The sequence below is a fragment of the Marmota flaviventris genome, chromosome 1, assembly GCF_047511675.1.
Source record: "Marmota flaviventris isolate mMarFla1 chromosome 1, mMarFla1.hap1, whole genome shotgun sequence".
NCBI classification, from domain to species: domain Eukaryota; kingdom Metazoa; phylum Chordata; class Mammalia; order Rodentia; family Sciuridae; genus Marmota; species Marmota flaviventris.
The window spans coordinates 196,119,332-196,144,991 of NC_092498.1; the positions used below are offsets into that span (position 1 = coordinate 196,119,332).

The window sequence follows — 25,660 nt, forward strand, 5'->3', positions numbered from 1 at the left end:
CTGTGGCCCCCACCCAGTGGTCCTCTGCTCATCTAATATCATCTCTCTGCTTACTCTGCCATACAGACTATGGTCACTCTGTAGAGACTGGCTAATCATGAGCGTACATGCAATTCCTTCTCCAGATAAACCTGGGTTAGCCCTCTCTTCTAACTCAAGGTCTGGCAATTACTCCTTTAATCTTACAAAAGCAAACAGGAGGACAGAAATAACCCATCAATTGTTTAAAACTAAAATGGCCAACAATAATAAATAATTGCCACAATAGCTTGAGGTCAGGGTCTTAATTTATTGGAGGCCGTTCAAGAATTTGAAACTCTTCTTTGAGTTAATGTTTCACATCTTGTTTGGATCCTCCGAGCTCTTGCTTCCACAGCAAGGCCATCAGATTGCTCATTGCACATATTATTCTTGTTGACGTGCCAGACAGGCAGGAGAGCAAGGTCCTCTTTCCATGGATGGGAAATGATGATTCCTTGCACCCAAAATGTGTAGTTCAAATTATCATAGCCTATTGAGAGTCCAAATAGTTTTCTTTCATGCTGTATTAGCTGTATTAATGATTGCAAACAACCAACACACATGCTGGTTAATTTAAGCAGAAAAGGAATTTATTGGAAAGACGTAGGCTAGTTCAGAGCAGAGGCCGGAAAGCCAGAGAACCAACTCGGGCAGGAAGCTGGGAAACACTCGACCTTCAAGCAGCCACTTCAGAGGATCTCATAAGGTCCCCATGTCTTTGCTCAGCACTCAAAATCCATAGCCCTGTGTGGGAGCATCTGTCAGCATCTTAGGGCCACTGACCATCCTTAGGTCACATGACTGCACTTAGGTGCCCACAGCATAGCACTCACAAGGACGGGAGGGGAGGGTCTGCCTCCTTTCTGTTGATGTACCCCTCCCATCTATCTCGAGTCCCCCAAACCAGGAAGAGATCAGGAGACTGAGTGGCTGAAAATAATGACTTTACATCAACCCTCTTAATGCTTCACTACAGCTCTCATTAACTGGTCCCCAGTTAGAGACTGGCTGCTGACATGAGTTTATTTTCTCCAAATCTCACATCACATAGTAATCTTCAGTCTCATGCGCCCATCCTCTTCCCCGTGATTACCCTTGGCCTGTTCATTCCCCTGGTCTCCTGAGTGATTCTTCCATTTCATTGCCCCTCAAATGTCCACCCTCTTCCCCTCTCTCCCCCTTCTTAATTCTGCTTCTGTTTCACCCAAAGTGGAAGCAATCAAGAAGGAAGCCACATGTTCCCACCACTTCTACCCACCCATCTGCAGCTGCCCATAAGCGCCACTTCCTTACCTCCCACCAGCCTTTCCATTTGTTCTCCAGGTCCCCACCAGCAACTGTCCCCCATCCCATCTTTATTAATTTGTTCCCTCTCTGGTGGATCCTTCCCATTAGCTTGCAAATATACAATGATAATTCCCCCTTTAGAAAATAACTATCTCCCAGGAGCTGACTTCCGCCCACCGCCACCATTCGATTTCTCTGTTCCTCTTTACAGAGGGGGAGAAAAAAAAAAACCTTTAAATAGTCATCTGTACTCACTGTTCCCACTTATTCTCTTCCTCCTTGTCTTAAACTCACTCCAGTCAGACTCCCGGCCCCATGACTCCACTTAGGCACTTTGTATCAGTGACCTCGAGATAGCTAATTCCAGTGGCCAGTTCCGATTCTTCAGATAATTTCAGCCTATTGCCACGTGTGACAGAATTGACCACTCCTTCCTTGGAACGTGTCTCCTGTGGTCCCCGGAAGCCATTTTCCATGGTTTTCCCCCCTGGCTTCTCTCAGTCTCCTTTGCTGGCTGCTCCTTGTCTTCAGCTACTGTGACACCTCTTATTTACCTACACTTGTTCCCTGGTGTCCTATCTGGTCCTTACCGAGGTGGATCTCCAGCCCAGAGGCCGCCTTGAACTCCAGAATCTTGCATCCAACTGCCTCCATAGTTCCTTTAAAATCCAACAGGCATTTATTTGGGTTTTCTCTGCTCAATCTTCTTTACCGTAGTCTTTCCCTTCTCACTGAACGACAGCCCTTCTTTTCTGATTGTTGAACCTGGAGCCCTTCTAGACTTCTGTCTTCTGAACACCCCTCATCCAATCCATGAGAAAAATCTGCTGGGTGACCTTTGAAGCATCTTCAGAACATGACCTCTCCCTGCGACCTCGGCTGCCCCGACCTGGTTTGAGCGCCCGATCATCTGCTCATGCCTGGATTATTGCAGGAGCCTCCTTGCTGGGCACCCTGATTCTCCCCTGACCACTCCACATGTGCACAATATTATCTCCTCGTGGATGCCAAGCGGTGGTGCCCCTGGGCTCAGAGCCCGGCAGGTCCTCGCATCTCTAGCACAGTTCAACCAAGGTCCTGATGGTGGCCTGAAAGGCCCTGCAGGACCCATGGACTCCACTGCCTTCATCTCCTGTTTTAGTGAGCTTTTTAGCTTCTGTGACTAAAGAACCCAACCAGCACGATTATAGAGGAGGAAATGTGTATCTGAGGGCTCAGGGTTTCAGAGGCCTTAGTCCATAGAAGGCCAGCTCCATTCCTCAGGGCTCAAGGTGAGGCTGAGCATCATGGTGGAAGAGTGTGGCAGAGGGAAGCAGCTCACATCATGGGCACCAGAAAGCAGAGTGACAGAAGTCTTCATTCTCGAGATACAAAATATATACCCCGTAGTCAGGCCCCAATTCCCACCTCCTCCAGCCCACACCCTACCACTTCAGTTACCACTCAGTTAATCCCTATCAGGGGATTAATTCACTGATTGGGTCAAGACTCGTACAACCCATTTCTCCTCTGAACCCTCTTGCACTGTCTCACATGTGAGCTTTTGGGGGGGGGCACCTCACATCTAAACCATAACACCCCCTAAGCTCATTTCCTCCCACTCTGCTGCTCACACACTCCTCTCCAGCCACACTGGCTTCCTTTCTGTTTCCTGAACACACCCTAAGGACTTTTCCTTTGGTAGGCCCTGAATTTCTGCCTGCCTTGCTCCCTTTCTTCTTCCAGGTTTGAGAGGTGACCTCGTGATGAAGGCTTCCTTGACCATTTTGTTTAAAACTGCAACCCACTCCCCCTCCAAACCTGGCAGTTTCTATCTTCCTTACACTAAGTTTCTCTGATCTAGTATTTATGTTTGCTTCTTTCTGTGTTTCCTGAAGCTATAAGAACTCTGGTTCACTGCTGTCTCCCTAGCATGTAGCATAGTGACCAGAACATAGTAAATACCCCAAATAACTATGAATTAATTCCATGTATAGGTTATTAAATGTGTTATAGTTTTCCAAGTTTGATATCTTAAGATTTCCTATGGCCCACGTAGGAGTGAGTGAGGCAGTGTTTTAGGTGAGGGGGCTGGGGCCCCTGATTCCCTAAGGACACATGGCTGGTTAACGAGCTACCTGGCACTTGTAGTTCTGATCCCTGTTTTTGATCCCTGCACTCAACTATCCCCTGATGTCTTAGGTTATATTAATGTAAGCTTCAGAGTACTAATTGCTGTTTGTTTGTTTTTCATTGTAGTATTGATGAGAAAACCCCATATCTAGCTTTGGGAGCTGTGAAGAATATCTCCCTAAACATCTCCATCTCCAACCTTGGGGACGATGCCTATGATGCCAACGTGTCCTTCAATGTGTCCCGGGAGCTCTTCTTCATCAACATGTGGCAGAAGGTAAGGGGGCCACCCCCAAAAGAAAGTCAGTGCACTCACTGACTTTCTTCATAGCTTGGACCACACAATGATTCTACAAGGACCATTCGTTCACAAAGAGCATTATTTGGAATTATTAGAAATTTTTCCATCCCGACCCTAGAGAATTTGTTGGTGTAACTGAAGAAGCAGTTGTAAATACCTTGGAGAAGTGTCTGTATCTTACGTTGTCTCCCATCCCTTTTCTCTTGTGTACCCTCCCATATGGCTAATCTCTGCCCCTTCTCTGAGATGCTATAGTCACCGTTGCCAGCTCGTGTGCATTCTAAAAAATTCCAGTTTTAAGCAATATTGTTGTGAAACTTAAGAAATAAGGACAGATCACTGCTGATCGTGCTTGTTATCACCAATAGTGTTCTTGATGTTTTCTGTTCGTCATTTCTATCAGCGTATACTTTGACATATTTATTTTTCCTGCTGTATTTGAGGATATTGAGGGAATGAACTTGTGTCCATGAATTAGGTGAGGGTTGATAGAGTGGGTTAATTTACTTGAATGAATTGAAATATATGTAGTGTGACTCAAGAAAAAAAAAAAAGGAATGGATACTTCTTCTCTCCCAGGGAACCCCCTCAAGGCACTGTCTTTGTAGAGGAAGAGGCACAGGCTCCTCAGCAGGAGCAGGGAGTGACCCAGGCTGACCACTCTGTCCAGTTGCTCTGTTGACAGCTGCTCAAATGGGAATTTTTGCAGCTTTTCAAAAAATGTGCAGCATTGAACTGGGCTGCCCTGGGTTCTGTGTTAAAATAGAACCCAAATCGCTTTCTAAGGAAAACCTCCTAGCCCCTGAGTGAGCCCATTTGTGCCCATAGGTGCACCTTTGAGCACGTGGGCAGCCTTCTGTTCAGGCACCTACCCTGCCAGGCTCAAAGGTTTTGACAGGACTGTGCCAAACTTACTCGGCTTAGAGGGCAAGTGAAGCTCCCGGAGCCACCCATAATGGAGGTACTCCAAGAACTTTCCAAGAAGTCACCTCAAATCCCTGCTGCTTAATAGCTCTCAGCAGCTTCTGGATTAGAGGAGGCCAAAAAAGCAATCAAGGACTGTGGGAAGGGCATGGATTCCATCCACCATCTCCACCCTAAACATTATCCTGAGTTAAACCCAGTCAAGAGCGAACCAAGTAAGCTGTCGGTTCCGGCATCTCTGACCACTCCTAATTGCATGTTCCCTGATGCCATCTCCCTGTGTGGGGTGGGAGGGCAGCTGAGGGGGAGGGGTTTACTCAGGGGACCAGACCTGTGAAGCTCATCTCTGGTGCCTGGGTCATTAAATTACATGGTTTCCTCTTACTCAGGACCTATGGGAGAAATTTCTCTTCTTTCTCAGGCTTAGAGAGACCTCTGCCTTTCTTGGGCATTGTGTTTGTCTTTACCTCTGAAAACAGTTTTGTGACTTATCAGGCTCCATTCTCTTACCAGTTGCTAGAAAATTCAGAGCTGGCTTCTGCCAATATGTAGGACTTGGAGTATTATTTTATGAATTAAGTAACCACTTGACTCTTGCTGTGCTCCCCTTCACTGTGTTTTTTTCATTGGCTTGGAGACTGAATAATATTCTACCATATAGATATACTAAGCATCACCTACAAATTTCTCTTATTGCATAGATAGATTATTTCCAGTTTTTTATTAGCTTGTAGACCGCATAATATTTTACCAAATGGATAATCTACAAATTCCTCTTACTAGGTATTTAAATGATTTTCAGTTTTTTATTCTTTTTTTGGTACTGGGGATTGAATTCAGGGGTACTGGACCACTGAGCCACATCCCCAGCCCTATTTTGTATTTTATTTAGAGACAGGGTCTCACTGAGTTTCTTAGCACCTCGCAGTTGCTGAGTCTGGCTTTGAACTTGTGATTCTCCTATCTCAGCCTCCTGAGCTGCTGGGATTGCAGGTGTGCACCACTGCACCCAGCCAGTTTTTTATTCTTTTAAAAAATAATATTGCAACGAACATCTTTTACATATAGTAGTATTAACAAATGATCATATCCTTAGTTTGGGGCGGGGGAGCTCATGAGCATTAATGAGCACCTGCAATGCCCAGGGACTTCACAAACATTTCTCCATTCCTTCCTCCCTGCATGAGATGCAGTGCATGTGATTTATTGAAGGCTTGCTCTCAGGAGAAGAGCAGTGAGAGAAGCAAGATAGGAAAGGAAAGGCTGTGCAGGAGTCTGCTGTCAGGTCACACCTAGCCTTGATCTGTTCTATGTGGTGGAAAGAAGAGGGGGAACATTAAAGAGCATAAGTCACTCAGCAGACTTATCCCCCTTTGAAGTTGCAGGGGTCAGCATCATTTTCTACCTCTGTATCATTATGGGCACAGGGCATGGGGGATGGTTTCTAGCCTCCCAGGCATTCTGGACAAAGAGGCTCTGGTCAGTCAAGGACAATATATCTCAGAAGGACACAGGAATGAGTCCTCACCTCTGTAGCTGGCCCTGGGAAAATGGGAACACCTCATTTTGATCTCTTTGCCATTGAATTCCAGCATCCTATAAAATCTTTAGCACAGGAAACCTTAGGTTTCAGTTTGGCAGAAAGTTGACAAGGTGTCGGGGGCCCTTCGGGATATGGTAAGGGTTAGTGTGAGAGTCGGGCAGGGCACAGAGACATCACGTGGCTGTAGGAAAAGAAACAAAAATTCCCTTCCCATGACAATGACTATTCTGAAAGGTTGATCAACTTGGGATATAAGTGGCCTCACCGTGCTCAGGGTAAGATTCTAAGAACATATGCGTCCGTGGGTAATGAAGGGAACCGAGAGAGCTCATCCCACCTGTGTAATAATGCATAGACCTAATTGAAGCAGCATAGCCTCCTACAAAGATCCTAATGCACAAACCAAGAAAAGCATAACTCAGGAGACAGAAGGAAGGTATAACTTTTAAGATTATTAATAAAGAACTAAAGTCAAATTTCCAGAAGATACACTTTTGTCCTTGAGGAAATTCAAGAAGAAATTAGGACAGTGAAGGATCAGATAGTTGAACCGTGGAATGGCTGAACATGGTATGGACTGAAGGTCAAGCAAAAATAAAGCTTGTGGATGGGGTAAGGAACTGTTCTAATGAGACCAAGAAAGCAATGGCAGAATTAGTGTTGTGTGGTAATCAGGAAAGAGCAAAAGCATTGGAAACTTATTCATTATTGTAGAGAATCTGTGAGAATATGGAGAAGAACAAACCAAAGAAGAAAGCTGACAGTGTGGAGACGGTAATGCGGAAGACGGAAATGGGGGGGGGGGTCAGCAAAAATGGTTCCAGGAAAATTGGAAGAGAAGACGAATAGTAGACATCATTCCTTAGACATGGAAGCAGCATCTCCATTGTCTTAAATGGGTGCTGCAAACACCAGACACAGATACTAAAAACATTTTGCTGTCTACACATAGCTTCATGAAATTTTCAATTTTCACATGAAAATGATACTACAAATATTTAATCAAAAACAAGTTTTCTAGAAACTTTTCCATAACATTAGTGTCAAACATTAGAACAGCATATCCCATTGCAGAGACATCATGTGGCTGTAAGAGTCGGGACCAACCAGAAAAGCAGATAGGAAGACAATCCTCCAAATCCTGAGGGCAATCCAAAATTCTATAACCTAGCTAACTTTCCCTTCTTTGTGACATCCAAATAGAGATTCTTAGTTACATGAGGATTCGTATTCTCTTGACTCTCCTAGTTTGGATTTCCCCCAAAGTGAAGGCTGATACAATGATGTAGGTGCAGGTGGTTTATTTAGGGAGTGATCTCAGAAGCTGCTGTGTGGGAGTGGAGAGCTTAGACAAAGAAGAGAGAGAAGACAGAAAAGCATGCATTCATGACCACAGTGAGCAACTTGGGCTTCATCTTCTGCAGGTCCTCTGAGAACCTGGGTATAACACACCCCAGAATCGTTCCCCTCAGAGGTGACAAGGCTGCTAGAGGAGTACCCCTCCTGTCACTCATCATGGAGGATGGTTCCAGGACTTTAACTCTCGGAAATGTCCAGCATTCCCCAACTATGGCCCATATTCCCTGGGCCAGGAAGGAACTGAGACAGAAAGTTGTAGGAAACTTTAGACTGGAGGGTACTGACTTCAGGAGGTCAGTGCCCTGGTTGGTTCTAGGGACTGCACGAGAGCAAGGTACTTGAAGTATCTACTGCAGTCACCACAAAACTTCCTGAAAAATAGTTATGGACAGGTAAATCACTAGGAATATGAAAGTTGTTGAATAAAAAGTGTGGTAAAGACACAGAATGAAACAAAAATAATTTTATAAATGTTTAAGGTAGTAAACAAATACCCCCCAAAATTCTATAATATATAATTTAAAAGAGTAATTTTTTAAAAGGGTTCTGATCTCATTTATCTAATAGATTTGATAAGGATGACTTTTTGTCCCTGGTCCTGCTTCACATTCTTCAGGGTGAGGATCAGATTCCTCAGCTGTTTCTGTGAGGCTACATCCTCTGTTACCTGGGCCTTCCCAGCTTCCTTCCTACCTCAGACTCATTGCTCACTCTGTCCCCTTGGATGTACACACAGAATCAGTCCTCATTTAAACTGAAGCTGCTTTTACCCAGGTACCCCCATGCCCCTGTTTTTGTTTAATGAACTATTTTTCACTGAAATCTCAGCTTAGGCGTTATCTATGTAGGTTCTGTTACCTATGTGGGTTCCTGACCTGGCTGCATGGGACCCGTCCCCTAACAGGTGGGTGAATAGAGGGGTATTGCTCTTGTCCAAAGTCACAGAGAAACTCAAAGCACAGGTCTTCAAGGTCTCCAGTCTTCTGTGTCACTGCAGTTAATAAATGACATATTAGCTTCTGAGAGTAAACAACAATACCCAAAACAACTTGTATCAGTCAGGTTTCCATTGCTGTGACAAAACATCTAAGAGAAATCAACTTAGAAGAGGAAAGGTTTATTTTGGTTTCAGCCCATAGTTGGTTGGCTCCATCGTTTGGGGGCCTGTGGCAAGGAAGCGCATCATGGTGGGAGCATGTGTGGAGCAAAGGTGCTGGGTTATTTTTTCCTTTAAGAGGAGGCTGTTTATACATATATGGGGTATACATGGTTGACCACCTGCTGACTTTCTCTCACCTAAGCTAACTTGAAAACACACTGTTCATTTGGTTAATTTATTGGTGGCTGCCCCACCAGAGCTCAGGGTAGAATTAACAGCAACCGAGGTTCTGCAGGGAGCAGCCCCCAGTATACTGTGTTCCCAGCCAGACAAGAAACAGGGGTGGCCCAGGGAAAGCCTCACCAGAGAGTGGGATTATTCCTGGGGTCCCCTGTGGGAGCAGTGAGAGGGAGCTCCTGGGGTGGATGAAGGGTGTCCAGTTAAAAGGGAGACCAAGGAAGAATAGGTGACGGCTATTGCACGGCTCTGGGGTCGCTGTTCTCATTGGGTTCTTTGTGAGCAACATCCCCAGGACCCAACTCCACTGATATGATGTGTGTGGTGCCCTTGAAGCTATTCTGCTCTGTGACCCTTTAGCAAGATAAAGTCATATTTTTGTTCTTGCTGTGGTGCTGCTTGACACCTACGGCCTTGGCTCTTCTAGCCCCTCTGAAACAGGAATGTCTTTGGACAACATTTGTTGTGTATCTGCAAGTCACCAGGAACTATACCAGCACTGGGAGTTAAAAGCGTGCAAAAGATCTAGTCCCCGCTCCCAAGGGTCACAGTCTGATGGGGCCAAGGCATGTCAGCAAGTAATTAAAGTACGAGGTGCCAACTGTCCTACAGAGGCACTGAAAGGTTGATTGGAAGCCCCGATGTGATAAGGTGAAATAAGCCATTTCTGTGAATAGCCCCATGTTGGGCAAAATCCTTGGATAAATGCTTCGGGGAGACGAATGAGCTTCAGAAAGAGCTGGGGTGAGCGGGGCTGATGGTGAGGAACTGGCACCGATTGGGCCCACTTATTTAGCTGATGAAGGAGGGAACTGAGCTGGATCAGGAGTGAGAGGACAGAGGAGGAGGGGCAGCTCGGTAGAAGAGGCTGCCCCATGGACCAAGGGCCAAGTAACATTCCTGGCAGCAGGGTGACATCAGAACATTTTAGGAATAATGATGCCCGCAGTTCTAGGCTTGGCAGTTAGGACTCCTGCCTTCAGGTGACTATAAGGGGTTGAGGGGGGAGAGGGACTGAGTATGTGTCATTCGGCTTTCTGTCGCTGTGACAAAATACCTGAGATAACTTAAAAGAAGAAAAGATATACTTTTTTTTTTTTTAACAATTTCAGAGGTTTCAGTTCATGGGCACTTGGTTCCTTTGTTTTGGGGCCTGTGATGAGTCAGAGCATCATGGTGGGGAGTGTGTGGTGGAGCCAAACTGCTTAGTTAATGGTGGCCAGAAAGCAGAGAGAAAGGAAGTGACTGGGGACAAAATATACCATTCAAGGTTACAAATCCCAGGGACCTACTGCTTTAGTCAATTGTTCGTCATTATGACCAAAAGACCTAAGGACAATTAGAGGAGGAAAAGTTTATTTTGGCTCACGGTTTCAGAGGTTCAGTCCATAGCCTGTGGCCTCCATAGCTCTGGACCTTGGATGAGGCAGAACATCATGGCTAAAGGAGAAAAGCAGCTCAGGACATGGTAACCAGGAAGGAGAGAGAGGGAGCGAGCGAGAGAGCTTTATTCAGCAGGGACAGAATATAATCCCCAAAGGCACATCCCACCTGCCTAATCCACTGATAAGTTACGACTCTCAAAATCTAATCATTTCACCTTGAAAACTTCTTGCATTGTCTCGAACGTAAGCTTTCGGAAGCCCCCTTGTATCTAAACCATAATACCTACTTCCTCCAATGAGGCCCCGTCTCCTAAAGTTTCTACCACCTCTCTATAGCCCATTGAGCTATGAACTCATGAGGTCAGAGCTCTCATCCAATTACCTCCTAAAGGGCCCAATCTCTGAACATGGCTGCATTGGGAACCAAGCCTCCAACACATGGGACATTGAAGCTCCAAACCATAAACCATATAACAAGGGGCTAGGCTCAGGCCCACACTTTCATGGTTTAACCCAATCCACAACCCACAAGGAAACAAACCTGCACTTGAATGTACAAGTTTCAAGCCAAGTGCAAGAGGTCTCCTAGCTGAGTTTGGGTAACCCCAAGGGGATGCAGCCATTTGCTGAAGAGTTACCGAGGAGGCTGTGCCCAAAGAGAAGGATCAGGCTCCTGGACCTGGCTCTTCCACACAGGGTGAGATACTGACCTGGAGGCAAGGAACTGAAAGCAGTTGGTTTATTTGGGAGATGCAGAAAACAAGGTGGGGGGTGGGAGGAAAGGTGATACAGTCAAGAGGAGGCAGTGAATCAAAAGTGAGCTGTTAACCAGCTACCCCAGTGGGCAGTCGAGTTAATCCTGGAGGGCAGCTCTGGAAACAGTGTTGAAGATATCCCTCAGGGGTAAGGCATCCAAAGGATTTACATACCACCCCATCAAGAGTGGGCTGGAGAGGTTGAGTTTGTGGCTCAGTGGTAGAGCGCTTGCCTTGAATGCCTGGGGCACTGGGTTCAATCCTCATCACCATATAAATAAAGTAAAGGTGTTGTGTCCATCTACAACTAAAAATTTTTTAAAAGTAGGCTGGAGGGGCTGGGGTGGTGGTTTAGATAGAGCACTTGCCTGGCATCTGTCAGGCATTGAGTCTGATTCTCAGCGCCCACATAAAAATAAATATAAAGGACCATTGACAATGAAAAAATAATAATAAAAAACTAAGAGTGGGCTGAAACACTGTAAAAGGTACCAGCCGTGTGGCAGGGCCTCACCAGTATCTGCTAGCAAACACCTCACTTTCTAGGTGCCAAGAAGTTGCATGCTGTCCTGATGGAACCCCAATGAGGTTCTAGTGCAAGAAATAGTGATGCACACCTCACGGTCTGCAGGGATGGGGCAAGACAGGTGTGTAAACAGGTGAGGAGGACCAGGTATGGGAAAATGAGGGCTCCAGACTCACGGCAGTACCCAAGCATTGCAGGTAGGAGTGAGGAGGATGCTGTCAGGCCCTGTTTTCCAAAAAGAAAGAAAAACTAGAAATCCACATTTTTATGTGAAGACTCATGACTCTGGCAGCTAATTAAAATGTCTTCTGAACATTGTTTGAGCCAAACAAAACATGTCCCCTGACCACATCCAGCCTTTAGGCCACCAGCCTGTGACCCCCAGCCTAGCTGTTTCCCATATGTTCTGGTCCATTCTCTCGCCCGCCTGGCTGTCACACGGATCTGCGTTTCTGGTAGAACTTAAGTCTGTCTGCAGCCTTGTTGTGTCTCGTGTCTTTCCCTTGGCAGCAGATAAGCTTGCCAAGAAGATTGGAGTGTGGGGGCTTCAGGTGTGTGTGCGTGTCTGGGGGAGGGAGGACCCTGGAGGGGTTCAACCCAAAAGTAATGTTCGTGGAATTTTTAAAGCTAATGATGTTTTGAAAAACCACATGAGGCTGGGATATGTGTACTTTGCAGCAATTTTAAGAAGCAACTAATCTGGAGTTTGGATTTCAGAAGTGGAAGTAAGGAATAGGCATCCAGAATGTAGTGGAGGGAATGCGTGACTCTGGCCACCAGCAGATGCAGAGGAAGTTCTGTGTCTGTCATCAGTGTGACCTGGGGCCAAAGGTCGTCTTTTGCACTTGAGTTTCTTTTTCTATAAAGTGGGATTTTTCTGAGGATTAAATGAGGTTGCAGCAAGCTAGTCACCAACATGAAGCATACCTACAGTGGGCCCTGACTACCACCACACCTAAGCCATTACTGTATAGCTTGTTGAAGATATTGACCATTGACAATGAAAAAATAATAATAAAAAACTAAGAGTGGGCTGAAACACTGTAAAAGGTACCAGCCGTGTGGCAGGGCCTCACTAGTATCTGCTAGCAAACACCTCACTTTCTAGGTGCCAAGAAGTTTCAGAAGGTACACAGGTGGTCTCCAACTTATGGTGGTTCACCTTTCAAACTTATGGTGCAGGAGAAACTCTGCTTCCAGTTTTGAACTTTGACCTTTTCCTGTTCTAGTAGTATGCAGTAACTCCTCGTGATGCTGGACGGTGCCAGTGACATCTTGGAGGCAGAGCAACCAGGCTAGGGAGGTTAGAAGGTGAGAATCAGTGTTGAGACCACTGGAAGAAAGGGGGAAGAATGATCCTGCATTCAGCGGGGAGAACCAGCAGAGCACTTCCAAGGCTCTTAGAGACGGAGTTCATGCTCAGTGTTGGTTGGCTGGTAGTTGCTGAATGTGGCCAAGGAGTTACAGCAGCATCATCTAATCTCCTAGAGAGACTGAGGTGGAGAGGGGGAGGCTATGTCCTTTTATTTCCTCCATGACAAGGCCTGTGGTGGGAGGTGTGCACACATGTTAGAAGGTAAACTCATTTTTGCTGTTTGGAGGAGCGAGTGGTTTGAATTCCAAACTAAACTGGGCCTCCAAGCTGGGTCTTAGAAGTTATTTTTTAGGACAGGTGACATGGAGGACTGGCGAGTTTGTTTTTGTTGTGAAAGGATTCTTCCAGTTTATATCTACCTTCACCACGGACAGGGTATTCCCTTTCAGGGGTCTCTCTCCTCACTTTCAAGGCTCCCCATTCAAGATGGCGCCAGGAGATAAGATTGGATCCTCTTTCCAATCTGGAGAGAGGAGGAAGGGGCTACACACTTGTATACCTTTGTATTTGAGGGACCTGTCCTGTACCCAGACAGAGGATTCCACACAGAGACCTGTGCGTTTGTGCATATGAACAAAACCCAATGTGACAGCACAGCCAGGAAGTCGCATGTAGGGAGTCAGAGTGGTTTGAAGGCAGAGTTGCACTGGGATCCTTGAGTGTGTGTAAGCCGTTTACAAATAGTCTCGCTGTTCTCCTCTGAGGCCGGAACTGATTTCCATTGTGTTGGGCTTTCTCTGGTGTCTCTTGTCAAGTTAATAGTAGCCTGCAGGCAAATGCAACCCTCTGATCTTAATAGTTATCTTGGCCCAGCCATTAAGATGATGAATGAACTTACTGCTTGCCCTTGTAAGAGAACCCCGAGGGTGGATATCTATACTCCGTAAATAATAAGTCTTTTCCGCCCTCTCCTGCTTTAATCCGGTGCCCCAAACCCTGGTGACTTTACCTTGAACTTCCTGCATAATGCCAGGCAAAAACCCCTCACCTGGCTCTTGGCCCAGTTGAGCTCCCGCACAGACCCAGCTCCTTATCTTGCAATATTGGCCTTTCTATCCCTCATCAAAAGTAAATCCCATGTTCTCTCTAGACCCTTCGGTGTTGGAGCTACTGCTGCAGACCCTGGCCTTTGTCCTTAAGGGAACTATAGAAGGTGGTGGGGAGCAGGTGCTCTGAGGTCATATTTGTAATTGCTCCCCTGGATTTTTAATTTTTACCTGTGTTTTCTGTGTGTGTGTGTGTATGTGTGTGTGTGTTTTCCTGTCCCAGCAGAGAGGTCAGAGAGATCCGAGCCCAGAGTAAAAGGGCCTGAGAGAAAGCACGGGTACTTTCTGTGGCGGTTGGCAGGAGGAAGTGGTGGAGAAACCCAGATGTCCATTTCAAGTCACAGAGTGGCCTCAGTGTTCTATGGCAGGGCTCAGTTTTCATGGGCATGAAAAGATTCATTTGTGTATTCACTGCGTTTGAAAGGAAGGTTGCTTTTTTGCTTTAGAAATGTCAACAGAGCCGTAGCTGTAAAGAACAACATTTCCCAGAGCCACGCGACTTGGGCAATTTTTCGAGAGGCGTTTAGAAAGTGTATGGTTAAACTTCTGGGTTTTCCCCGCCAATTAGTTGCAAAACAACAATTTAATAATTTCTTCTTATAAGGGAGAAAGGGGAGTATCCTGGGTTCTAAATCTTTTTCATGAAGCAATAGAGCATCTCTTAAAAAAGAAAGCCATGAAAGAAGACCTCTAAGCTGAGACAAATAAAAGACAACTCCAAGTATCAAGGACTGGGCTGTTTCCCTGGAGCAGATGCCGAGATGAAGATTCAAGTGCAAGTGGTTTATGAAGGGTGTGTTCCCAAGGGAGATGGCAGCGGGCGCAGTGAAGCAGGACAGCGCAGGGTGCAATCTCAGCAAAGTCCCTCAGAGCACGGCCTCAATTTGATCCTGCACCCAAGCTCTGAACTAGCATTGTCCCATCTCAGGACCAGAGAGTGTGGCCTTTATTGTTTCACATTTAGCAGGCATTGGTCAAGGGCCACCTAGGGCAGAATAAAAGTTCCTGGTCATTTCCACCCCCACAGGGTGGCTCAGGAGCCAAGGGAAACATGGTGCTGTCTCTTGGAAGCAAATGCGACCTGAACCCCTTTAGAGGACCCACAGTATAGAAGTAGAACCCTGAGAATGTTTTCTAGAGTAGGTTTACCATCAACTGGTTTCCTCCCTGTTCTGAAGGGTCTGTTACAGACACTGATAGTCTCAGTATCACTTGGACACAGGGTATTACTGCCAGCATCTGATTTGGGGATTTGACGTAGGCAGACACCTACCGAATTTAACAAAGACCCTGAATGCACACCTGCAGACCATTACAATCCTTGAGCTGTCATTTCATCCCATTAAGGCCAAACTTACGGATGGCTCAGGGTTTCCTAGACCCCATGCTCTGTGATGACTTCTGCTGTGGTTCTTACTCCGGCATCTGAGTATAACTAGTTTCTCCTCTTAACCTACCTTCACGTGGGCTTTGATTCCCAATGCATAGATGAGAAAACAAAGACTTGCCAGGGTTAAGGGAACACAATAATTTGGGGCTCAAGACTCATAAAGGTTAACAAGACTGAGTTTACTCCATAGGTGGCTGAGCTGGTGCTGAGCATACCTTTTGACTCATCTTTCATAGACTTATTATCCACGTGGGAAATCTCTCAAATGCTTTGTCGTTTGGATTTTCCTCTGCAAGGTGGTTAATAAACTTTTTCATGTGCTTTTCACTTATTTCATAAAATACCTATTCAAGTCTTCTTCTGGAACATGAGGATGCTCCCACCCCATCCTCTGTTCCTCCTACCTCACTGGACGCTCCTTCTCTGCTTCCTCCCTCCTCATCTTTACAACCTTTTAACATTAGAGAGCCCCAAGGTACAGTCCTTGACATCCTGCTCTTCTGTCTGTCGTCATTCGTGAGATAAACTAGTCAAGTCCCAAGTGTCTGTCTCCAACCCAGACCTCATCGCTGAACTTCAGGCAAGGGTATCAAACAGCCTGCTCACCATCTTCCACTTGATGTCTAACAGGTTTCTCACTAATAGGGTGTCGAAAATGGGATCCTAATGCCCCCAAACATGCTCCATGTGTAGGGAAACGTCACCATCCTCCTTGGCTCCCTGCTTCCTCTTGAACTCCACATCTATTCCACAAACAACCTGTTGGCTGAACCCGCAGGGTATGTCCATATCCAGTCCTTTCCTGCCACCAACATTGCTTCCACCCTGGCCCAAGTCCCCGTCTTTCACTTGGTTACTGATTTGCAGTAGCCTCCTTCATAGTTGATCTTCCTACTTCTACCCTTGCTGCCTTATACTCCTCTGCTCAGAATCCTCCGGTGCTTCTCATCTCTTTGGAAATCTTAGTTCTTTACAACACCTGGAGGGCCCCAAAAGACCTCATACTATTGCTGCCTCTCTGAACATGTCACCTATTGCTCTCCCCCGGCCACCTTTTCTGTGGCTATGCTGGCCTCCTTGGTATTTCTTATAGCACACCAGACTTATTTATGCCTCAGTGCCTTTGCGCTGGGTCTTTCCCCACATCGTCACATGGCCCTCTTCCTTCCTTTCTTCTTGTCTTTGATCATGTGTCACCTGATTAGAAACACCCTATCACTCCATATATCCCTACCTCAACTCCTTTATTCTACTTTCTCCATAGAATTTATTGTCATCTGGCTTATTGTTGGTTTGTTGCTGAATGGCCTAGTTCTCCTATAGGAGTAGAAGCTCCCTACAACATGGAATGACTTTTTATGTGCTGATTCATACCTGCTAGTTACAGCAGTACCTGGGATGTGGCAGGACCTCAGTATTTATTGAATGAATGAATAAATGGATGGTGGTAGGTATGTGGATAGATGTTTCTCTTTCTCTGTCCTTTTATGATTATTCGTAGTTATCATTATTTTTAATAAGTTTTATATTGTACTGTTAGATTTTAAGGATAAAATGGAGGAGTGGTTTGGAGAAACATGCTAATTTTTTTTTAATCTCCCTAGAGAGGGAAACTACCAGAAATTAGAGAAATGGAGAAATGCTTCTCCCTGTTAATGGTGTCTTGCTGGGTTGAGTCAAGCTGAAAAGGGGGGGTTAAAACTTTTGGTGCTGAAACTCATCCCTGAGGGGCAATCTTGTGTCCATACCTTTCAGGGGGAGACAGGCAGTAAGGCCATGCCTACGAATTCTCTTACCCCCTCCTCAGTTGAAGCCAGCATCTCTTTCCCACCAGAGGAACCCTATGTTAACGTTGGTTTCTTTGGTGGCCCCAGGTTTGCAGTCTGTGGTAAGGCTGGGATGTGAGTCCCTTGAACTTAAAAATCAGTTGTGTAATGAGTTCTTAAAAGAATGCCTGGAAACACCTATGTCTTGGTTAGGTTTCCTCAGAAGTAAGCTCCAAGTCAAGAATTCCAGTGCAGGGGTTTGGTTAAGAGCTGAAGGTGGGGAGATAGGAAATGTAAAGGCAGAGAGCAAACAGCTAAAAAAAAGGTCAGGTTATCCAGCCAGGTACTACTGTGGGCAACTGGAGGTACTCCCACAGGGAGCTCTGCCTCCGTAGAATAAGCACCCAGAGTTCTCCCCAAGGGGGAGGGGCCTGAGGTCTTCATCCACCAACTCCCAGTCGTCATTGATTGAGGGCTGCTCCTGGGGCATCCATATGCCCAAGAGGTGGCGCTATCACAGACGGAGCTAACATCTTGTCACATATGCTTTCAGTCCATTGGTAAGGTCCTTCCTTATTTGAGGGGCTTTTGTGTTTGAAAAGGAATGGTCACTTCTGTTAGTAGTATGTGTAATATCCCATTCATTTATTTTGAAACAACTATTATATCACACATATTCCCATAGTGTTTACATAACTTGTAAATTAAAACATGAATTTTAGAGGTTTAGGTTGAACCATATGAAATTGATACTACTGCATGTCAAAGATAGCCAAATATGGGCAATTTCATATGCTTCATACCTAATAGATTTTCCCATTGAATGCAAGCCAATAATCGAATTTTTAAAATAAGCCTCAGACTCTCTCAAAGCTTTAGTGCCTTAAAAGGCAAACCCCTGATTCACTGATCAATAGGCTAACGCTAAATGCCAAATACGTAAGTGCTAATATCGGGGATTTTAATTTCTTTATTATCTCTGTCCCGATTCTCATTTTGGCCTCCTGGGGCTATACTTGTGCTGACTTTCCCAGAAGAATTAGGGTTACCTTCTTAACCTGAGGTGTGGACGAGGGCTGGTGTCAGAGATGGGGTCCTGGGGTCCACTATCCAGTTGGCCAGAGTCACCATGAATGTTGGTGTCTGATCTCCTCCAGTCCCTTCTCGTCATTTTTGCCCCTCCAGCTTGGTTGGATTTTCTCTTAACACCTAGTACCCTGACTTTTCTTTGGAAAGCTGACTGAAGCCACTGGAGCTGATTTCTCCGGAGTCATAAACAGCTGCAAGTGCCTGGACCTGGGCCCCCTCAAGGCCTGGTGCAGCCATACGAGAGCCCAGCACCCTAAGTCAGGCAGGCTCTGAGGTGTGACTCTATGGGGACTTCCCCATCACTGTCTTGCATCCTCCACTCCCTTGATATCCTTCTTGGGGACACAATTTTTGTACATCTTTTGGTTCTGGGGAGCCAGATCTAAAGTGGGTCCCTGTTTTATATGTCAGGTTGATTCATTACAGTGAAAACTTCCCAAACTACTGGTCTGGACCATCAGTATGTTTTGATTTTGTGTGTATGTGTGTGACCAGTCTTCCCTCACATGACTCTAGATAGAGAGTCTTTATAATTCAACCTCAGTTTACTTTGTAAGCATCTGTTCTGCAAGATTACTTATTCCAATGAGGTCCAATCTGTTTCAGTTAAATCTGAAATTTTTGGGCAACTGCGGCTTTCTTTTTTATGAACTATTAATTCTTACAATGTTGATATGTTAAGCCGTTAACATAGCTTCTTTTTTTGACCTTTTAATAAGATGAATTCTATTTTCAAAGTTCCCCCTTAATGAAATTAGGCATTTGCCAGTAAATGGATGGAACTGGAGACTATATCATGCTAAGTGAAATAAGCCGATCCAAAAAACCAAAGGCCAGATGTTCTCTCTGTTATATGGATGCTAACTCACAAAAAGGGTATGGGAGGGAGAATAGAAATTGGCTGGATTAGACAAAGGGGAATGGAGGGAAGGGAGGGAGATGGGAACAGGAAAGGTGGTAGAATGATTTGGACATAACTTTCCCATGTTCATATATGAATTCACAACAAGTGAAACTCCACATCATTACAACCACAAGAATGGGAAGTTATACTCCATGTATGTACAGTCTGTCAAAATACACTCTACTGTCATGTGTATCTTCTTTATCATTGTGTATCATTCTTTACCATCCTTTAGGTATGTTCCTGGGTTCAATTTACTAATATTTTATTTAGTATATTTGTATCTGTAGTCATAAACAATATTTGTTTATGGTTTGCTTTCTTGTGTGCTGTTTGTCAAGTTCTGGTGTTAGACTTTTGCTAGAGTTTGTGAAAATAAGCCGAAACCTTGCCTTCTCCCTCTGGAAACATGTAACTGGTATAGTCACAGCAGCAAGCAATAGGTGCCAACCCTTAATGAGTGCTTAATTCTATGCCAGACTCCGTGCTCAGCACTTAACACTTATTAGCATGTTTAATCCTCACAGCAACCCAATGGGGTGTGTCCCAGTAAGATCTCTGTTTTCCTGATGAGGAAACCGAGTCTTAGCAAGGCTGAGGAAGACACAGCTGGTAAATCATGAGCTGGTGTTCAGGCACAGGTGGAGGACTCCAGTAGCTCTGATGCATCTTCTTTGCATAAAGAGGCTCATTTGCATGTCTGACAGGTGAGCTGGCTGCACATGTGGCTTCTCTGGATGCCAGGCCCTTCATGAATTAGATCTTTCTCAATATGTCATGGCCCATTTTTTGTGCAGTTAGTGGCATTCAAGGAAGCATCAATGAATTTTCTAGGGCAACTGTGATTTGTCTGAAGAAGGTTCTCTTTAATACCCCAAGGATATTGGCATGCAGACCCTGCCCCCCACCTGGGTTCCCCTGCAGTGAGTTTTCCTGTGGTGGTCACATGTCTCCACGTTGGGTCCTGGGAAGCTGGCAGCAGACTCACCTTTGGGTTTTCCTCTCTGGAATTAAATTGTCCCCAGGTGAACTCAAATAAAGGGAAGATCACACCTGAGAGCTTTGCCCTTGAATGGGGCTGAGAAGGTGAAGTAGCACAGTCCATCCTGGTTTCCCACCTGCCTGTTGCACTCTGAATGGTTGGAAAGGTAGGAAGAGATGGAGTTGCACATTCTTGTCTCCGATCTGGCTTGAATTGTCTTGCTCTGCCCCTGACTCAAGGTCCAAACATTGGTGGACCCAAGCCAGGATTGGACCAAGTTGGGTCCACCATTGTCCCAACTGAGTTCCAGATATTGTTATAAAACCCCCAAATCTCCCAGCTTAATAAATACATGAGCAACTTGTTAGATGCTGATGGTTTTGTATTCTGGGCACAGTGGGTTTGAAATCCCTCTAGAAATCAAGGAAATTGATAGGTTATGAAATTATTAATTTTATCATGTTGCAACTAGAATCCAGTGTCCTAATTTGCTGGTGTATAGAGGTGTAGTGCGGTAGTGTTGGGTGGTAGATTCAGCTGGCAATTTTCATGAGATAAAAGCCCTTACTAGAGGCTGGGGTTGTGGCTCAGTGGTAAAGTACTTGCCTAGCATGTGTGAGGTACTGGATTCGATCCCTGGCACCACATAAAAATAAAAACAAATAAGATAAAGTTATTGTGTCCATCTACAACTAAAAAAAAAACATTTTTAATAAAAAGTCCTTATTAAATGCTAGGGAAGATGTCCATTGTGGAAGCTTTTCAGAGAGTGGAAAAATGCTGAGATTAGGAGGTATACAGGCCACTGCAGGAAAGGACAGTGTGACTGAAATGGAGTGAGCAAGAGGAGAAGCCCGAGACCAGGTGGGGCCCAGATGGTGCAGGCCTTTCAAGGTCCATGATAGGGTATCTGTGTGAATGGGTATGTCACGTGTGAGTGACAGCTTCTGTTTTTCCTGTGTGTATAAACCCCCAATATGTTTATTAAATGCCATAAAAGTGTTGATAAAGCTGGGCACCATGGTACACACCTGTAATCCTGGCTTGAGAGGCTGAGGCAGGAGGATCATGAGTTCAAAGCCAGCCTCAGCGAGTCTCTAAATAAAATACAAAATAGGGCTGGGGATGGGGCTCAGTGGTTGAGTGCCCCTGAGTTCAATCTCCAGTATCAAAACACAAAAAATGTTTATGAATATTTATTTATTATAAAATTCTAGTCCAACAGTGAAATCTGGTGAAGAAAGGGTATATACTTGTCATTTTTCCTCACTTTAGAAGATAACCCCCCCCCCAATAAAAGCCCAGAAACTTCTTAATGAAAATAGAAGCTTTTTAATTGAGACCAGAATGGTCATTAAAACACACACTCACACTCATTCTCATTCTCTCTCTCTCTCATAGACACATGCACACACACACACATATACATATATTTGGTCACTGCTGATGGTCATGACCCAGTGTTTGAATCCAAGTTTTAAATCTGAACCTTGTCTTAGGAAGATAGAAGCTCAAGTTATAAAGAACCTTAAAATCATTTCCCAGATGGACTCACTCCTGGTAATGGACATGGTCTATTGAAATCACAAAGCCAAATAGTATATCAAAAAATATGGTCCTTATTTTTTTTTTAAGAAAACTAAATCTAGGTTCTGAATAATACCTTCTTTCTTTGGCCTCGCTGAGTGTGCTGTTGGTGCAGGAGAACGTGGGACTCGCTCTCAGCCCAGGGTTATGATGTGTAGTCCCTGAAATGCTCTACCTGCTCTCAGGATCAGTTTTCCAGCCAGCTCCAGTGTGCAATATTAGCTTTGGCTTTGGGAAATGAAGTTTCTTTTACTTGGCTGGAAGTACATAGCAGCCATTTTATTTCATGTTGCTTTATGAATTAGCTAGGCAGTGAGAGGAAAGAGTGTATATTGAGCTTTGGGGCTTTTTTAAAGCATGATTCACTCAGGTTTCCTAGACTCCCTCTGGCCCAGCCTGAGTGAGCTCTCACTAGCCACTCAACCCTCCCACTCCTCCGTCTGGAAGGAAGAAATGTTCTAGAAGGACCAGGTCCCATGTGGTATCTTCTTTTCTTCTTCTTTTTTTTTCTTTTAAGTAATCCATTCATTCTCTTGTTTATAGGGACTTCAGGATGGGGCAGCAGAAAATAGAAAGGCCAACCAATAGTGCAGCAGTTTCCATGGGGTGGGTGTGCCTGTGGGGGTAAGATGGAGATGTAGGTGGAAATGAAACTCGAGGAAGTTTGACTTTGCAGAACAAGGACCCAGGCTAATTTACTTCTTACACTCTGGCTTTCTCCTTCCCACCATCCACCTTCTGGGCTGCCCCAGGAGGTCTCTTGGTCTGTGAGAATCTTCTCTGCTGGCCTTTCAAGCTCTCAGGGTGTCCCATACCATCTACTCCCTTAGAAGTCTCCCTGGCCATCTCAGTTGACAGTCTGGGATCTTGGATTCAGCTTCTTCCCAAAGTGCTATTTTTCAGAACTTTTCTTAAGAGTTACTGGCTCAACAGCATATGGTGCCTTCCATTTGCAAAGCCTAAAGTGGAACAGTGGTCCCAGGAAGGAGGGAAGAAAAGCCAACATAGGAGCTTGTTTTTGAGGTCACTTGTGGTGGTGCTGGGACTTTTGAGAAGCATACAGAAAGTCACTCAGAAATGTTCACCTGTAAGAGACTAGAGCATCCATTCACCAGCTCCATTCCTTGTTGGTTGAGGACTGCTCCTAAGGAAAGGTCAGTCCTGCCCTGGCATGAGTGAGTGCCCCTGGAACTACAGAAAGACAGCACTGAGCTGGAATCAGAGTTGGGTCAGGAGGAAGCTATGGGGTATCTGATGTATATGCTAAAACCATTTCTGACTCAGCCACAGCTCGGCCTCTCAGAAACGTGAATTCCAATAGTAATTGATTTCTGCAGTTGTGCAAAAGCATCAATCAGCTCTTTTCCCAGCCACAACCGGTTTACTGAGATTTTTTTTTTATAAGCCCCAAGGGAAAGCAATCTGTAGTATCCCCCCACTTGTCTGTGTTTCACTTTCTTTTAGTTTCAGTTACCCATGATCAACTGCAGTCTGATAATATTAAATGGAAGATTCCAGAAATAACAGTTGTTCAGTTTTTAATTTCACATGCCATTCTGAGTGCGATCCATTCCAGGATGTAAATCATCCCTTTGTCCAGAGTATCAACTCTGTATCCACTACCCACCCCTTAGTTACTTAACGGTCCTCTGGATTACTTCTAGAAATCAACTGTTGCAGTCTCATAGTGCTTATGTTCAAGTAATCCCCCCATGTATAGGAACAGCAATGCAAAGCAAGCACCAGGGCGGAAAACCTGGAAGAACAGATTAACTCTGGTACTATGTGATAATGCTACAGGACATACAGGAAAAAATAGAATCTTTACAGGGTTTGTCCAAATTGGCCATTTTTCTGTTTCTTGTGTGCATTTCGTGGATCTGCTGGATGTTTTGGAACATATCCCCTGTGAATAAGAGAGACCCCTGTACATACTAAATAGAAATGAGCAGACAGAGTTTGTGCTCTGGGGAGAGCTGCATGGGGCTCTTCTGATCATTGTTCTTGACACTGGACATAAATTAAGAAAACTTTTAAATGTTGAAATTGTCTGAAAAGTTAGGACATTTAGACTGTACCGTTTAAAGAAATGTGGAGCTAAACAAGTACAATCCAGACTTCAAAAAAGGTAAACGAGGAATTGACTTTATTCACAAATTCCTTCTGCTTACAAAATGAATCATATGAAATTTAAAAAAAAAAAAAAAAAAAACTTCCTAACACAGTTCAGTGCAATTCAAATAAAAAATAAATGTGCTTCAGTAATTTACAAATATTTAGTTAAGGAGCAATTTTACCAAGAAGCTCTTTTCTAAAGGTCAAGTAGGCTCTCAGGGAGTGGCTGTACCTTCCACAGGAGAGAGAGAGAGAAAAAAAAAATTCTTTGAAGGAGTTTATGAAACGCCTCCCTTGATTTTATTATGTTTGTGTTCTTCTTATATTTCATTTTATTTGCACTACCCTCAGGTACTTTGAAGATTTAGGGACAGTGCATAAAATTGATGGTCATTTTTTGGCATCCATCTTCTGAGTTGGCATGTTTCTCAGTGTTCAGAAGTTCATTCCTCAGCCCCAGGGGACATAATGACAAAGGGAAATGAAGCCATGTCAGGGGTTCTTGTGTGCATTCCACATCTCCCCAGGCTCCGTCTTCCCTTCTCGTTAGTAGATGGACTCAGTCCTGTGATCTCAGTCCTTGGAGCCTGATAAAATCCATGCTACTGTTCTGCAGTTTTCTTATTCTTTCTCTCTACTCACGTTTTCACCTACGGTTGTCCGTTCTACTTCTGGATGCTTTAACCAAAACAGAAGGGTTAACATTAGCATCTTAGAAAGTAGAGTGCACAGGCTTTGTAAGAGGCAGGTGGCTTCATCATCAAGGCTATCCCTTCCCAAGTGCTTCCTGCGGGCTGCGTAGGGTCTAGGGATCTCAAAGGTGCTCTCATTTACTCTTCACAACAACTCAAAGTAACAACAAAGTATCCAAAGTAACAACCACCCTAAAATTTATTGGCTTAATACAACAACCGTTCTTGCTCATGGCTCTAGGAGGTAGCGAGGCAGTGTTTGGGCTCTGGGCCAGACTTGGATGTTTGGCTGGCCTTGCTCATGTGTCTCTGGTTAGCTGGCAGATCAGCTGGAGCCCAGCTGTTGTCTGGAACAGGGGAGTGACTGAGCTGTGTCCCTCAGCACACTAGCCCCAGCTCGTGTGACCTCAGCTGGGTTCCAAGATTGTGACTGAAAGAATGAACAGCGAGTGACTGAGAAGTTCCAAGGTCTCATGAGTCCTGGGCTCAGAACTGGCACAGCATCACTTCTGCTGAATTTGATTGGTGAGAGCAAATCAGGAATCTTTATCAAATTCAAGGTGGAAAAAGAAATCCAAACTGCAAAGAAATGTGGAGACCGGGAGGGGTGAGAATGGTGGTCATTTCCTACAACCCTCAGCCTCTGAGATCTGCATATAATACAGATCAGTGCCTTCCAGGGTAGACCCTGAACCATGCAAATCATTTTTGATCATCACCTTTTTTTTTTTTTTCCAAAACCTCTGCCAGGCCATTGAGATCGGGGACAAAACGGGAACCACATGAATTAGTCCGTGCTTTGGAAATGATGACGTCAGAACATGAACAACATGGGGCAAGGAGCGTATTGGTCTGTTTTCTGTTGCTATAACAGAATATCTGAGACCAGATGACTTATAAAATAAAAGAACTTTCTTTTGGATGACAGGTTGGAAAGTCTCAAAACAATGTGCTGGTGAGGACCTTATGCTATATCAACTCCTAGCAGAAAGCTGAGGGGCAAGCAGGTACTTGTAGAGGAAGGAAAGGTGGCTGGACTCACGATAACTAATCCATTCTCAAGAGAAGGGCATAAGCCATTCACTAGGGCTCTTCCCTCTTAACCCAGACACCTTCCCCTGGACCCTATCTGCCAACACTGCCACGTTGAGGAATTTAGCCTCAA

General features: G+C 44.9%; 1 protein-coding gene across 1 annotated transcript in view; it reads left to right on the forward strand.

The window, feature by feature from the left end:
* The window catches only part of Itga9 (integrin subunit alpha 9), a 319,107-nt gene that overhangs the window by 196,730 nt on the left and 96,717 nt on the right, over nucleotides 1-25,660 (forward strand). The window contains exon 18 of the mRNA XM_027932436.2: nucleotides 3,547-3,697. Coding sequence (XP_027788237.2) covers nucleotides 3,547-3,697 — 151 coding nt within the window. The remainder of the gene's footprint in view (nucleotides 1-3,546; nucleotides 3,698-25,660) is intronic.